Below are 15,166 nucleotides of genomic sequence, written 5' to 3' on the forward strand. Positions count from 1 at the left end.
CAGCAGTAAGAGGAGTACTGCTTTGCATGTGTATCTTCATGTTTAAATTGGAATCTGAGCTAGGGACACCTAGACAGGGCGTTCACACTGCCCAAGAGCAAAAAGTTCCTGTTGCCAAATGTCATTAGCGTTTCCTAAAAAAGCAAACTTACCATGCCAGCTCCCCATTCTCAGACTCCTGCCCATTTCTATTCTCCATTCCACAGTTACCCACCCTACCATCTGCTTTCAACCTTTTTTTCCATCCTGCCTGGGACACTTCTCCTGAGCTTCCAGACCCACAGGTGGAAGTTCACTTCTGTACTTCACAGTTTACTTCCTCCCTCTATGAGCCTCCATGAGAAATGAAGTACTGGGTCCTGCTGTGGCATGGATTCAAACATGCTCTGTAAGCATGTGTGGTTTTTTTATCCTAGAAATTTCATCCCTAAGGCAATAACCCTAGTGTCCACTACATCAGTTACAATGCAACAAGGTATGCACACCGACTGGTTAGTTCATTGATGCCATAAATAACAGAAAACTGCTGAGTAGTCCTTGCTTTTTCTCTGGGGAGTATTAATTTGCGTTTATGATATCCAGCTGCTGATTGTCATGAAATTCGTAGGAACATATTACCCACACTCTTCCAAATTTGAAAGATTTAAAATTTACTGGGCAAAAATGAAAGGCATAGAGAATGATCTCAAGGGACTAATTTCCCTAGGAAAGATGGCAAAAAACCTGGGTGCACACTGCGTTATCACAAATCTGCCAGGAGATGATTCACAGAGAGAAAGCGAATACATCCTGGGAAAAAAAAACAAAAACATGTAATAGCCTCTCAGCCCCAAGCCCTCAGCCCCAAGGATGAGGAAGGTGAGGTTACTCATACAAGTGCTGTTGATACTCTCCTCCTGAAAGGTGCTGCTTTTCTGAAGCTCCAGAATTGCAATCAATATCAGCAGCAATAAAAACCTGGGATTGCAGCTGCTCCCTATGTGATGCATGTGTTGGTCACATACCTAGTGGCACATAGTGAAGGTAAGCTCAGGAGCCTGTTTTGTAAGTCCTTTTAAAAAAAATTTGGTCATAATCTTGACAAAGGCTCATTCCAGTGAATTTGTGTGTGTCTCAGTCTCCACTGAAACATTGGTAGCTGTTTGTACTCAGGATTTTGTAAGGCAAAACTCTAAAAATATAGGACAAAACACAGAATGTGAGAGCTTGTTTGCTGCAGACTTTCTTTCATGAGGTAGTGTATTAGAAAAATGCATTCTTCTCTGAAAAGAAATATTACCACCTATTAGAGCACCATTACCAAGGGAGATCAATATCTCTACCCAGACTGTACTTTAGAAGCTCATTTAACATATAATAAATTAATCATCTACAGCACCAACTTCTTTGAGGGCCACATGTTACTTAAACATCAGGAACATGTTGGATTTGTGATCAAAGCACGTCAGTCTGGCCACTGAAACTAGCCAACTTGTCCCACTGCCATAACAGCTGAGACAGAAAAACTAGGCAGAATTTTATGTGCTTGTCAAAGTATATTTATAAAATTATGTGAAACCTATAGCGTAAGCAGAGATTTTTGCAAGGCTTTCTCATTAAAAAGCATGTCATTTTAGAACACAGGACCTAATCTTAACTTTGGTAACTAGCCCTGAGTATTTGGCTTATCTCAAATCTCACATTTTGTTACTACCATCTGCAGCTTGAAAAAACATGTTTATGCATATTTTAGCAACATGACTGTAGATTTTATAGTTTTTAAAATTGCAATTGGTGGTTGGTACACTAGAATTCAATGTCATGTTTTCATGTTGGAATTCAGTGAGGTTTCAGGGTGTACTTCATGGATATTTTACCCAGAGAAAAAGCTGACCTAAATGATTGCTTCCACATAGCTCATCTTATCACCTCTATCATTCTGCCTGTGTAATAGTTTGATATGCAATGCTTCAAATAAGATCAATGGAATGATCCAAATGAAGAAAAATTTAACCTTCCCACCCTTCCCTAAAGGATTTAAAACATTGCTGCTGCTAGAAGAAACGTTCATGGAACTACCACTTGCATAAACCTTCCTGGTTCTACCTCTAAATTCCAGCCTTTGTGTATTTGGACAAAGCAATGCTCATCCTTTCTGTAGCATCAAAGATGATTGAAGGTGACAAATTATACAAATCTTATTTGCTAATGACTCACAAACCATCCTATATTCCCACCAGATTTTTATGATGTAAAAACATTCACAATATATTTAATGTAGCAAATAACCAGTGGAATATTTCTAAACAGTTTTCATTTCAGTGATTTTATATCCTACTCTGATTAAGCCAGGGAAGTTTCATGGCTTTACCCCCCCCCCCAGTTTTATGCCTGGAAATAGAAGAAAAAAGAATACTAGGGGTGATTTCTGAAAAGGAAAAGCTCTTTCACAAATTACCCCCATACATATGGAAATAACAACCATTGTACCTACGCAGCTATTTTCCAAATTACATTCATATGAAGGGTTATGAAGAGGAAGTAACAATAACTACAGAACTGGGACTACTGCTGGTGTAGTATTCACTTAGCCTTATCAAATAGCCATTTATCATGCCCAAGCAAGGACACAACAGAGGAAGTAGCCAGTCTAAATTTCCTCCTTGTTGTAATTGTCCCAAGATCTGATGCTGACTGCTGCTACAATTGCTTCAATTGTGAAATTTCCCTTATTCATTTCAGGGAGAGTTCCACAGACACACAGGTCATGGGACCCCACCCTTAGTGGGTCAAGGACACAAAGTAGCTACAAGCTCTTCATAAACAGGTAATCGAAACTCATATTCCTAAAAGACGGAAGCTGTTTTATTACCAAGTGAAGCAGACAGCTAGTGTGGCAATGTCATTATCAGAAAATGGCTGGATCGCTGTCTGAACCTGTATTGATAATAGATACTCTTTATGTTGAATGAAAGTGCACCTAGACTTGGGTTGGCTCCAGGTGAAACAGTCCAAATGCTCCAGTGAAATGGAGATTGGGCCTTGACCAGTCCATACAAAACAAGCACATTGAAGTTTTCCACCTTTACTCTTTGCCACTGTGTGCTGCCAGATGTCACTGGCCTCCCAGAACAGCTGCCCCTAGTGTGTCTCCATCAGAATCAGACAGGTAAGCAGCAATAGCTCACTGTGACTGAAACAACTGGGAAGCAGCTCCACAGAGTGTGGAAGGGAAAAACCTGTTGAAGAGGTATGAACAGTCATTACTTTCACTGGCAAGGCATTCTGCAGAGTCCGTATTTGTCTACATTCAGATTTTGGATCTGGTCTTGCCTTGCTGTCACATTAGCAGGGGCATGATGTGCTCTGGAGTGCTTATGACAGACCATGTATACGATCCATCATTTTCAGTGGGTTATTTGCATTTCCATCTCAGTTCTTAGATTGATTTGTTTCACTTTTGTCAACCATATCAAGCCCTGTGCTACCACTTTACTGAAGAGTTATAGGTAACCCAAGGACACAAGCAGTAAAGACCTCTGCTCTGTCATGAGGATTAGCCTCATTTCAGCCATGGCATGTACAGCAGCCCTATGCATAGATAAGGAAAGCTGAGAATTGTACAACTGATACTAACTCCTTCTCAAAAGCCAAGGAAACACCACTGCTGCCAAACAAGAGTTTTCTAGACTGGGTGTTAGCGTAGTGCAGCTGTAATCATGGCTGTTTCCAAATGAAGAAGAGATGTAAGTACTGCTAGCCTCTAGGCACCACAAAGACCAGGAACCCATAGTTAAGCACCATGTAATCCCTACAGACATCCCATTTAAATTGAGTTCTTGACCCAGTTAACCAGGAGTTTCTTCTTTTAACCATGGCATGAGTAATTCAGGCCCACAGGAAATGCTCCATTTAGACCAACTCCCAATTAAATGTATCCCAAGTAACAAGTTTGAACTTCCTGATAAATCAGCCACGATAATCTGAGTGGTGTGAGATACCCCAGCGCACCTCTAAACCTGCAATAAGAAGTAACTACAAGCAGGTTGCAGGATAGTGGCAGCTTTTGTGAAGAAAGAATTCTCTGTCTACCTGTCTAACTACACATACATACATATGTGTCCGGAAAAGGACCTGGGGGTGCTGGTCGACAGCCGGCTGAACATGAGCCATCAGTGTGCCCAGGTGGCCAAGAAGGCCAATGGCATCCTGGCCTGTATCAGAAATAGTGTGGCCAGCAGGAGCAGGGAAGTGATCGTGCCCCTGTACTCGGCACTGGTGAGGCCGCACCAGCTTGAATACTGTGTTCAGTTTTGGGCCCCTCACTACAAGAAGGACGTCGAGGTGTTGGAGCGTGTCCAGAGAAGGGCAATGAGGCTGGTGAAGGGTCTGGAGAACAAGTCTTATGAGGAGCAGCTGAGGGAGCTGGGGTTGTTTAGCCTGGAGAAAAGGAGGCTGAGGGGAGACCTCATTGCTCTCTACAACTACCTGAAAGGAGGTTGTAGCGAGGTGGGTGTTGGTCTCTTCTCCCAAGTAACAAGTGATAGGACGAGAGGAAATGGCCTCAAGTTGTGCCAGGGGAGGTTTAGATTGGACGTGAGGAAAAATGTCTTTACTGAAAGAGTGGTTAAACATTGGAACAGGCTGCCCAGGGAAGTGGTTGATTCACCATCCCTGGAGGTATTTAAAAGACGTGTAGATGAGGCGCTTAGGGACATGGTTTAGTGGGCATGGTGGTGTTGGGTTGACGGTTGGACTCGATGATCTTAGAGGTCTCTTCCAACCTTAAAGATTCTATGATTCTATGATCCTATATATATGTGTGTATACAGACATCTATATATGCATCACACACCTGGCAATGATATCAGTAACAGAAGATTTATTTACTCAGTATTTTGGAGCAATTGCCATGCCTCTGACTACCAACCTGGGTATCATCTTGATATCCTTGATCTAAAATCATGCTGCCAAGAAAATGTTCCTCTTCCCTGCTGAAAGATGAACTCTCTTCTCCAAATTTCCAGCAAGCTGTTTCCCATAGAACTTCAGGGACTGAAAACCCCACTTTTGGTTGTAAGCATCTCCAATTGAATTTCTACCAAGGTCACCATCCTATTGTACGTACCCTGACAACAGTGGAGTTGAAATAATTAGTTTGGAAACCACCAACTTCCCACATAGGCGGAGAACCAACACGAAACTTAGTGATGGGTTTACTATCTATAAAGCTTACTAATATCATCATGCTCACTTCTGTAAGCAGTCCAACTGACATAATTTACACCTCATAAAGTTAAGCTTGTCAGTATATGCAGGGCTATTGCCTATATATAAAGAAGCCACAGCTGTAAAGTCTGGCATCTCTCACCTCGCAGGACTAATAACAGGAAGTGTTTTCCACAGGAAAAGAAAGTCTTCTTAATGCAGCATCTTGGGTTTTGAGCTAATAGTATTTTTATACCCACAAAAGTCACTTCAGGATATTTTTAGGCATATTTCTTAGTTAAATGTTGATCTTTATGAGGTTGCATTGATAGAAACAAAAATGTCTAGATATTTTTATAGACAGAGGAATGGAATGCAAACTAGGATAGAATAGGATAGAATAGAATAGAATAGTATAGAATAGAATAGAACAGAACAGAACAGGTCAGTTGGAAGAAACCTGCAACGCTCATCTAGTCCAACTGCCTGACCAATTCAGGGCTGACCGAGTTAAAGCACGTTATTAAGGGCATTGTCCAAACGCCTCTTAAAACAGACAGGCTTCGGGCATCGACCACCTCTCTAGGAAGCCTGTTCCGGTGTTTGGCCACCCTCTCAGTAAAGAAATGCTTTCTAATATCAAGTCTGAACCTCCCCTGACGCAGCTTTGAACCATTCCCACGTGTCCTGTCACTGGGTAGCAGGGAGAAGAGATCGGCAGCTACTCCAGTAACTTTGTTAAAAACCTTTTGAAACTCCCTGAATAGTTCCCTGAAGCAACTCTGCAACATGCAAAAGAAAGGGATAAAACTTTGGGATAATAAAAAAGCTTCCGTGTGACTTTGGCATTTGTTAAAAATGTAATTAACAAAAATCCACCTCAAAAAAACCTTTCCTTCTATACCACATAATCATTCTTTCCTCATTGGTAAGAGTATATAGTATATTTTAAGTTTATTCTAAGCAGACATGTGTCTGCTCGTGTGGAAAACACCATTACTTTATGGGTTAAAAGTATAGTATAAAGACAGCTTTCTGATCTGAGATTTCACACATCTTTCTCTTAATTAAATTGAAAATTCCCTCAGTTCCGTAAGACATTAATTTATTCAAATGAATTAGTATTCAAATAATTTAGTTCCCATTCCTGGAAAATTCTGAATAATGTAACAACAAATGTTATGGTTTTCTGAAGCTTTTTTGCTTCAGAAAATAAGAAATGAGGAATTGACTTCATCCTGTAGAATTCCCAGAAAGGCACAGGGCTAAATTCTTTGCCTGTTGGCTTCACCAGACTTAAACCAGCTAGATCTGCCTCACCAAATGACAAAAAAAGACTGTTATTGAATTAAAGCATAGTTTAGATTTATTTATAAAGGGCATCAGTAATATTATCCCTGTTAATTTTTTTTTTTTTATTCTGTAAAGTAACATTTAACAACTTATAACTGACATTGCCCTGGATTTCATAATATTCTGCCAGTCAACGTACCTTACACTCTTTGTCCTTAAGTCTGCGTTGTTTTGATTGCATGTTATATATATTGCTCACTATGACATTGCCTTTGAAGGTCAATCAGCGCTGTAGAAGAAATCCCTGGTGGAACTCAGAAGAACAGCAGACAGAACCTGCTAAGTTTAGGTTCCACCTTCTCTGTGTCTACAAAGGACTACACAGCAGCTGCTGCATCACAGAAATGTTTGTTCCACAGGAAGGAAAAGGTGACTAATGAAAAATGTATAAGCTGATTTCAAAATGTAAATATCACTGAAGAGAAACCTCTCATCCAGTTGTCGTTCGCCAGTAATGTGCATGTTAGCTACTGAGTCATCTCATTAGATGAGTATTCTAAATTGACAGACTCCAAATTAGGCATCATCCAGTTGTGATAACTCAGAACTGAAGCCAGTGAAAGCTCTTGTCCATAAAGACTAAGGAAAAGCTTATAACTGAACCCTCTCTGACCTACATGTGTGATTTCTGCAAGCATCAAACACCATATGGACTGTTTGCATCAACCACTTTGACAGGAGCTTCAGAACAGCAAAAACATTTACAGAGACACTAAACCCAAACCCTTGTTGGTCAATGGTGCTCAAAGGACTTAATTTTTTTTTACAGTGTATGCCTAGACAGAAAGCATAGGCTAGCAGTGAGTGTGCCAAACTGATAGTTCACCTCGGGGTCTATTTCTCGTTGCTGATTTGTTGTAGGACTCTGTTAAATGGGAAGGATAATGTTTCTTTGGCAGTTGGATCACAAAAATCCAGAAATAACTAAATCACAGATAACTCCACGATGCTGCTGCTCGTGGAGTTTTCTGTTGTGGAAGTAGAAGGGACAGGTTTCAGGCTGGTGAGTCCTTTCATCTGTGCCCAGTTCACAAGCTCAGGTCTGACCAGTGGCAGACTTCGATCAAGAGTTTCAGTTAGATACTTTGGGAAATTATCTTTTTATATATAGATTTAGTTTTAAATTTTGTTAATATGATTTTTGCTGGGATAATAATTGAGTTCCTCAGAAGGAGTCCAGCAACTGCTACAACAAAGTGCTAGTCCCTCTTTATATGTGAAACAAAACTGCATTGTCTGTTGGCAGGACAATTCTAGTATTATGAAACAAACCATAAATTTTCTCAAAAAAAGATCTAAATGGGTGAAGGTACTAAGTCATGGAGAATGGTTGGAAGGATCCACCTCTTATCACTTGCAGACACTTAGTTATTTCTGTCTGCTTCAAGGATCTAAAAGTACAGATGAACCTGAAAAAAACACAGTATGCAAAATTCCTTGAGGTGGATGCCCAGCAAGAAAGAAAGCATCTTGTGCTGTTAAAGATCGTTGAACTTAAAGCAAAAGAATACAATGTCTGCTAATAAGAAATATCAGTCAACTTTCATTACAGGGAAGAAAGCAGCTCTGCATTTTAGTCTGGTTCCCTATGGAAGCTGGGATTATGAAATCACACTGGTGTGTATGTATGTGCGTACATGTCTGTGACCGTCCTCATAGTAACTTGGGAATCAAATGGGAAAAGGTCTCAGAAGAAATTAAGTTTCTGTAAGTGTCATGAAAATAGGTGCCTTGCAAAGGAATGGATCTTGGTTAAGTGCCTTTACAGAAGAAAAGGCTTCAGCGTGAGCTTACCCCTAATTAGACCCCAGAGAGTCCACACAGGAGAGACCCTGAACAGAGAGAAGTCTTCAATCAGCATTTGCACCTTATTAGACACTGAAGTCAATTAGCTACAGCATACAGATCAACAGACATGGGTTTCATTGGTACTGGTGTTTGGGATCTTCATTACATTAAGGAGACATTTATTAAATTTCTAAATTGCCTCCTTACAGTTTTCAGGTCCAGAATTTGTTATTTTATCTAGTGAACCACCAGTGACCTTACAGCTGCCTGGATCAATTGTGGTAAGTATGAACATTAAGAATTTAGAACTAATCTAGTGACCTTTTAGTTGGGGCTCTTTGTAAGTTGCATCTGAGTCCCAACCCCGTATGCTTGTCATGTCCTCCTCCCAAACCAAGTTAGGGTTCCTGCAGAGGTATTGAGACTTGAAAGGAGGTCATTTAATTCTCAGTGCCAAGTAGTTATTTCTGTTGGTGTGAAAACAGCTTAATTTATCCTTTGCAGCTAAGAATGCTCACTTTAGCACAAGACTTTTGAGACAAAGATTATACAGCAAATATGCAATGTGACATCTAGTACCAATGTAGTGGACTTCAGTTTGCAGGCACATCCTCTACCTTTCATTAAGATAAGGTAAAAGGCTGACAGCATACAGCAGTAAAAACGAGGCCAAAGAAAATTTGGAATTACCCTCAAATCTAGAATAACCCTGGTGATTGTAGAGTCTGAGTACGCTCAGCTATTTTGTTGCGATTCCCTGGGCTTTTTAAAAATTAGAAATGTTTGGGATATTAATTTATGAGAAGGGAAGCACTGTTATGACCAATTCCATCAGATTATGTAGAGACAGGAGACTAGAGGGCCTCAGTAATAAAATGCTGTGGAACTTGCATTGTTTGTACTTGGCACTCATTCTTCACTCTTTGTTACATGTTCTTAGACTAAAAAAGGGAAATCCTATTTGTCCCAAAGGGATCTCAATGTGATTCTACTCAACGGGCAGTGCCTTGAGGTGCAATGTGACATCAAGTCCAAGGCAAGAGATGTTTTCAACACCGTGGTGGCGTATGCAAACTTGGTGGAACATTTCTACTTTGGCTTGGCTTACCTGAAAGGTAATGAGACACAGCTAACTACAGTAACAGTTCTCTCCCTCAGTGCCCCTGTAGTCACTTTATTAATTAATTCCAGTAAGATCCTTTAAGATTCTCAGATGAAAGCAGGTCCAAAGCTTAAGCAGAAATAAGGTACGTTGGTTTAAACTGTACCGTACTGATGTAAAGCACGTCTACCCTAGGACTGTGCATCAGCACAGCCATACTGTTGCTGGCTGATATTCCCATGCAGAAAAGGCTGTGTCCCGGCCCTGCACTGGAATAATACTGAGCCATGTAGCTGCAGCAGAAATTCTGGGAAGCCTTGTACTGAGGAAGGCTGACTGTCTTTGTTCCTAGATATAAATTGGAGTACAGGCTCAGCTATTTCATCTGCAAGACCCACATCTCCCTAGCCCACTTCTGATGGCAAGCACGTCTGAGACACTAGGAAGAAGCATACCTTGTGCGTAGGGCATGAGGATTACAATGGGGTGCAGAACCTGAACGGTGAGCAGAGTGCAAGCCCCATCAATTCTTGAGTGATTCCATAGATAGCACACCAATCCAGCATCTAACAATTGTAATCCTAAATTACACACTAAGTGTTAATCTTAAATTCTCCATCAAAGAAGCAATAAGTTAAGACATGACACAGAGAAGTAAATCTCAACTGACATCCATGATCCATTTTATTTTTTATTGCTAGTGATGCACTGAATGAAGACAGCAGAACTTTTATCTACTGAAGTATCTCCAGACTTATCACAGAACGCACAATTCTCATTTCAGGTAAAGAATTCTTCTTTTTGGATGAGGAGACCAAACTCTACAAAGTGGCCCCAGATGGCTGGAATGACCAACCCAAGAAGAAAACCTCCATCATTAATTTCACAATCTTTCTAAGGATAAAATTCTTTGCCAACCACTTTAATGTTATCCAGTAAGTGCATGGTTCTGCTGACTGCAGGAAAACCAGTAGTATTTAGGGTGACTGTTCAAGGCTCCTCCTGTGTTCCTAATCCCTTTTGTGTTCCAGGCACAGCTTGACAAGGCATCAGTTCTACCTGCAGCTTCGTAAAGATATTTTGGAGGAGCGATTATATTGCAATGATGAGACTGCCCTGAAACTCGGCGCTTTGGCTTTACAGGCAGAGCTTGGCAATTATGCTTCTGAGGTGTGGATAAATAATACAATATTTCTCAGAGGTCTCTCTCAACAGCTTTTGCAGCTTTTGTTTGCCACATGGAGTTTAAAGAAGAAATGTGAATAGCACATAATTTCAGCTAAGTCCTTCAGTAATCCCATTTCAGATTTAATTTAAAAAATTACAAAATTTGCCTGATTAAGGAGCAGTAATGAGCCAGATGAATTTGGCAGGAAATATGGCAGAATGATGAAAGACTCTTGGCCCTTTGTAATTGATAACATAGCCAAGAAACTCCAGAAAATCTGTAGAAAATTTCCAACATAAGCACAGCTTGGATGTGCAGAGGGGCTTAAAGAGATTAGAAAACATGGAAGAGAAAATTAAATAAGCCCTCCAGAATTCACAACTATTTTGTGTGTAGGCTCAGATCCACAAGCTGCAAAGACAGGAAGGTTGCTTACGGTGTATCTGAACTAGTTATCCTGGTTTTGAAGTGTACAGAAAATACCCATTTATGTTCTCTGCCATATCTTCAGTGATATAAATCAGTGTAGCTCTATTAATCGAACTCTGAGTGGTCTGACCCATCTGGTCGGATCCGTCCCAGCATTGGGTCCCCCATTCTAGGTTGTACTGATGCGGTTGTAGCTGTCAGCTCTAAGTGCAAGACTGCAGGCAGGCCTGTGGGCCCAGCTCTTTTCTCCCCTCTGCACAGAGAAGTAGCGTGTGCTTTGAGCACCCGGCTGAGCACAGGTGCAAGAGGCACATTTGGCTGTCAGGGCACTAGCTGCTGTTCCCCATCTTTTAGGACATGGCAACAGGGTGACTTCAGCGCACGGGTCACCCTGAAAATGGAAATGCACCAAATAAGAAAAGTCAAGAAAGAACCGAAGGCTCCTCTCTTTTTTTTTTCTTTTCATTTTTTTCTCCCAAAGATGCATGGAAAGAGCTATTTTCGTGTTGAAGACTACATTCCAGCAAGCCGAATAGAGAAAATGACCCTGGCGTATGTACAACGAGAGCTTGCTAAATTACATCGTATGAATCGTTCCCTGTTTGAGGATGAAGCTGAACTAGAATTTTTAAAGGTAACTTGCCATAGCCCAAACATTATTTATTTATTTTGAGATAGAAATTCCATCTCTGTTTACCATTGTCTATTATTTGCTTCTTGCCTGATACAGTGGATTTTAGATTAGGTCAACGAGTTTGAATAGTCAACAAAAAACTCAGAATTTCATTCTGCTGTAGATGCTGTCACTCTAAATAACTTACATCACATTTACAGGGTAGGTTTCCTTTCACTGATAGATTATACAGGTTTAATGCACATTTCAGGGTATTTTCAACATCCTAAGGGTTGATGCAAATTTTCAGCATGTTACCGACAAGTCTGGGTTCTATATGATTATAAATACATGTACTGAATGTATTAGAGATTATTACAGAACATAGGAATAAGCACTTTCTTGACTTCTGAAACTGTAGCAGCTGTTCAGCCACTTTCTAAACAGGTACTGATTATTTGTTTAAAAATATCTGTGAACCCTGGAAGTGAGGAAGGAGTATCTGAAGTATTTTCTCACATGACTATTTCTCTAGGGCTCTAGGGGGTCACAATGATGTGGGATTTAATATTTCCCCTCCTAATTTCTCCTTCTCCCCCAAACTTTTCTGCTTTCCATCAAATGAAAAATATCAGGCATTAGACAACGGATAAATATCAGTAGCCATTTTGCTGCAGTACCACATGCTTTTATTTATAGCATCATTTTAGTTCAGTTGCTGTTTAATTACGTTAGTTCCTCATCTAGCACTGTCAGTGGAATTGAAGAAATAGATTGAAGCTTAGCGTTAATGACAGTCCCATCATGCGTGGCAAATCCAATGAAGAAAAGCAGCTTTGTTAGTATCTGTTTCAATGAATAAGTCTGTAGAAGGAGTCAACACATCATACAAAGTGAGAAAGACAGCCCCCATGGCAAGAACGTGCAAATTCCAAATATGAAAGGGATTAAAAATTAAAACCCAGATTCATCTAGTGATTATAGATGCCCCAGTTTTCAGGACCTGAACATTTATGCTCTGGATACTCTCTGAAAAACAGATCTTCTTAAAGTGTTTTATTTTGGTCACTGAAAATCTCTATTCATGGTTTAAAAGTCATTTGGGGATTCTACATTAGCTTCCCAGAAAAAAGAAAAGTTTTAGAATAAACTCATATTGATCTGCAGACAACAAAAGAGGACAGAAAACCCTCCTCATATTCCATAGTTCTGTAAAGGGTCTGAGTCACATTTTAACATTTTGTGGCCAAGTGCAGGAGGTAGAAAGACAAGTAACAACACCCAGAACCTCTGAGTGTGTTTCTCAGAGTATCCTTTGCAGTTAGATGGCGGGGCAGAAGCTGGCTCCTCAGTCCCTTGAAGTATAATTCTACTTAACTTTTTCACCCAGCAATGAGCACTGTGCAAGAAAGAAGCGACACCAAAGATCTGTTACTATAAAGTCTGGCACTGAAGGGAATTCTGGGGCAGTGAAATTCCCTGAAAAGTCACCACTATATTTAGGTGAGATACTTTGAGGTACAATTTAGCAAACCCTATAACTTAAGATTCTTGGCAATGGAGATTTATAATGTCTGATTTTAAAAGATGATAGCCATGAAGGAATGGGTATATGTACCTGAGTGAGTTCATTGCAGGCTGGGAGCTGTGGTGTCGCTGCAGTTAAGATTTCTAGTTGGTCATCACTATTGTAGAAAGGAAACCACCCAAGCCCATAACAATGTCAGAGTAGCCCTGGCACCGAAGTATTAGCACTTTTACTAAGATCATCATATTTGCTGTATCTCGCGGTTTCTGGGTTTGCTCAGGGAAACAAAGACACAGAAAAGCAAATGGAAAGAAACAAGGTTTAACAGTAGTCAAGCAGCATGAATCCAGCATGGATTTCTATTCAGAAATGCACACAAGTGCCGAGTACCTCAGCGCCACAGTAATGTTTAGATTATTGTGCAGGAAGCTACATAATCCTCCTACCTCTTCATATGAGGTGTGTGGGAAAGTGTTATTTCAATTTTACACATGGAAAATGAATGCATGTAATGGCTCTATGACATATCAAAGTAAGGTGATGATTCTGTGAGGCACTAAGTATGGAAATTTGGTAAGGCCTTCCAAACGTTTCTTGACAGAGTGAAAGAATATTCAGTAAAGGCACTCAAACCCATTTCCCCTCCCATCTACCTACATTTTCTCCCCATGCCTCTTTTTGAATAATGCATGGTAAATGCACTTTTTCTCTACAAGGTGACTCAGCAACTTCCTGAATATGGAGTGTTATTCTACCATGTGTCCCAAGAGAAGAAAGGAGCAGGAGGGGACATCATCCTGGGAATCTGTGCCAAAGGCATCATTGTGTATGAGGTCAAAAATCACACAAGAATTGCCAGTTTAAGATTCCAGTGGCGTGAAACAGAGAGAATTTCAGCTCATGTGAGTTGGAACCAAGTGAATCTCTTCTCCGCTCTACTACTTTACTCCCCTTCTGCCTGTCACTTTGATAAATTTATTGCATTCAGAGCCAGGATTAGACTCACTCTGTACAGGCAAGTCCTTTTGAAAACAGTCTAAAATCAAGGCTGGATCTGGATGTGGATCCCAAGATATCCAGTTCTTAGTGAGGTTTAGTTCTGGATTTTTTTTGCCAAGGCTGCAGTCAAATTACTATAAAACTGAATAACCTGGTGTTGACTATTACAGAGACTATGTCAAACCTTTTTATGGCATATTCCACATTCATTCCCCTCTCATCTTTACTTCTCTTTTCCTTTTCTTTTGTTTTCCTTCCTACATCAAGTCATAGGATCATGTCTCCCTCCTTCCAGATCTTATTATTCCCATCCTCATCTCAGATGTCAGTATATTGACATCTGTTAACACACCAGTATTGGTGACAAGATTGTGACCCTTTCTAAATGATATTCTGCCATCAGAGGAGTATCAACCTACCATCATACAGCGTAGGTGTCAACCTGCATCACACATTTCCCAGCCTGTTTGCTCTCCCAAAACGGCCCTTCTGCCCCTTGAAGATGTTTTCATTTTCACATTAAATTGGTTTAATCATTTTAACATCTGTAGGGCCAAATTTTGCCAGTTCTGTCAACCTGCTCCCAGTGCAGTCAATGTCCAAAGGCTCTTGACTTTTGGCATAGGGCAGTTATGATCCCAATGACAAACACCTCACTAACAACTGTTGAAATTATGATAGGCATTTACTGCACCCAAAAGGCATGCAGCCAGGCATAAAAACAACTGGACAAAACCAACAAGATTATACAAATGAACTTTCGATTCCTCAGTGTAATGACTGATATATGAAGCAAACTGTGCTTTTTTTTGCCCTTTAGAGAAAAAAATTCATGATTGAAAGCAGCTTCAGTGGCAAGAAACACACCTTCACTACTGATACAGCAAAGACATGTAAATATCTACTGGACCTCTGCTCTGCCCAGCACAAATTCAATGCACAGATGAATTCTAGGCAACTTCGGCAAACTTCATCAGGTGAGGTATAAATGCACTTTTG

General features: G+C 40.4%; 1 protein-coding gene across 1 annotated transcript in view; it reads left to right on the plus strand.

The window, feature by feature from the left end:
- FRMPD2 (FERM and PDZ domain containing 2) overlaps positions 1-15,166 on the plus strand; it is a 67,966-nt gene that overhangs the window by 10,258 nt on the left and 42,542 nt on the right. The window contains exons 7-14 of the mRNA XM_009320640.1: positions 7,476-7,543; positions 8,538-8,609; positions 9,269-9,443; positions 10,215-10,365; positions 10,462-10,600; positions 11,509-11,661; positions 13,885-14,070; positions 14,988-15,144. Coding sequence (XP_009318915.1) covers positions 7,476-7,543; positions 8,538-8,609; positions 9,269-9,443; positions 10,215-10,365; positions 10,462-10,600; positions 11,509-11,661; positions 13,885-14,070; positions 14,988-15,144 — 1,101 coding nt within the window. The remainder of the gene's footprint in view (positions 1-7,475; positions 7,544-8,537; positions 8,610-9,268; positions 9,444-10,214; positions 10,366-10,461; positions 10,601-11,508; positions 11,662-13,884; positions 14,071-14,987; positions 15,145-15,166) is intronic.

This window comes from Pygoscelis adeliae, unplaced genomic scaffold (genome assembly GCF_000699105.1).
Source record: "Pygoscelis adeliae isolate BGI_AS28 unplaced genomic scaffold, ASM69910v1 Scaffold190, whole genome shotgun sequence".
NCBI classification, from domain to species: domain Eukaryota; kingdom Metazoa; phylum Chordata; class Aves; order Sphenisciformes; family Spheniscidae; genus Pygoscelis; species Pygoscelis adeliae.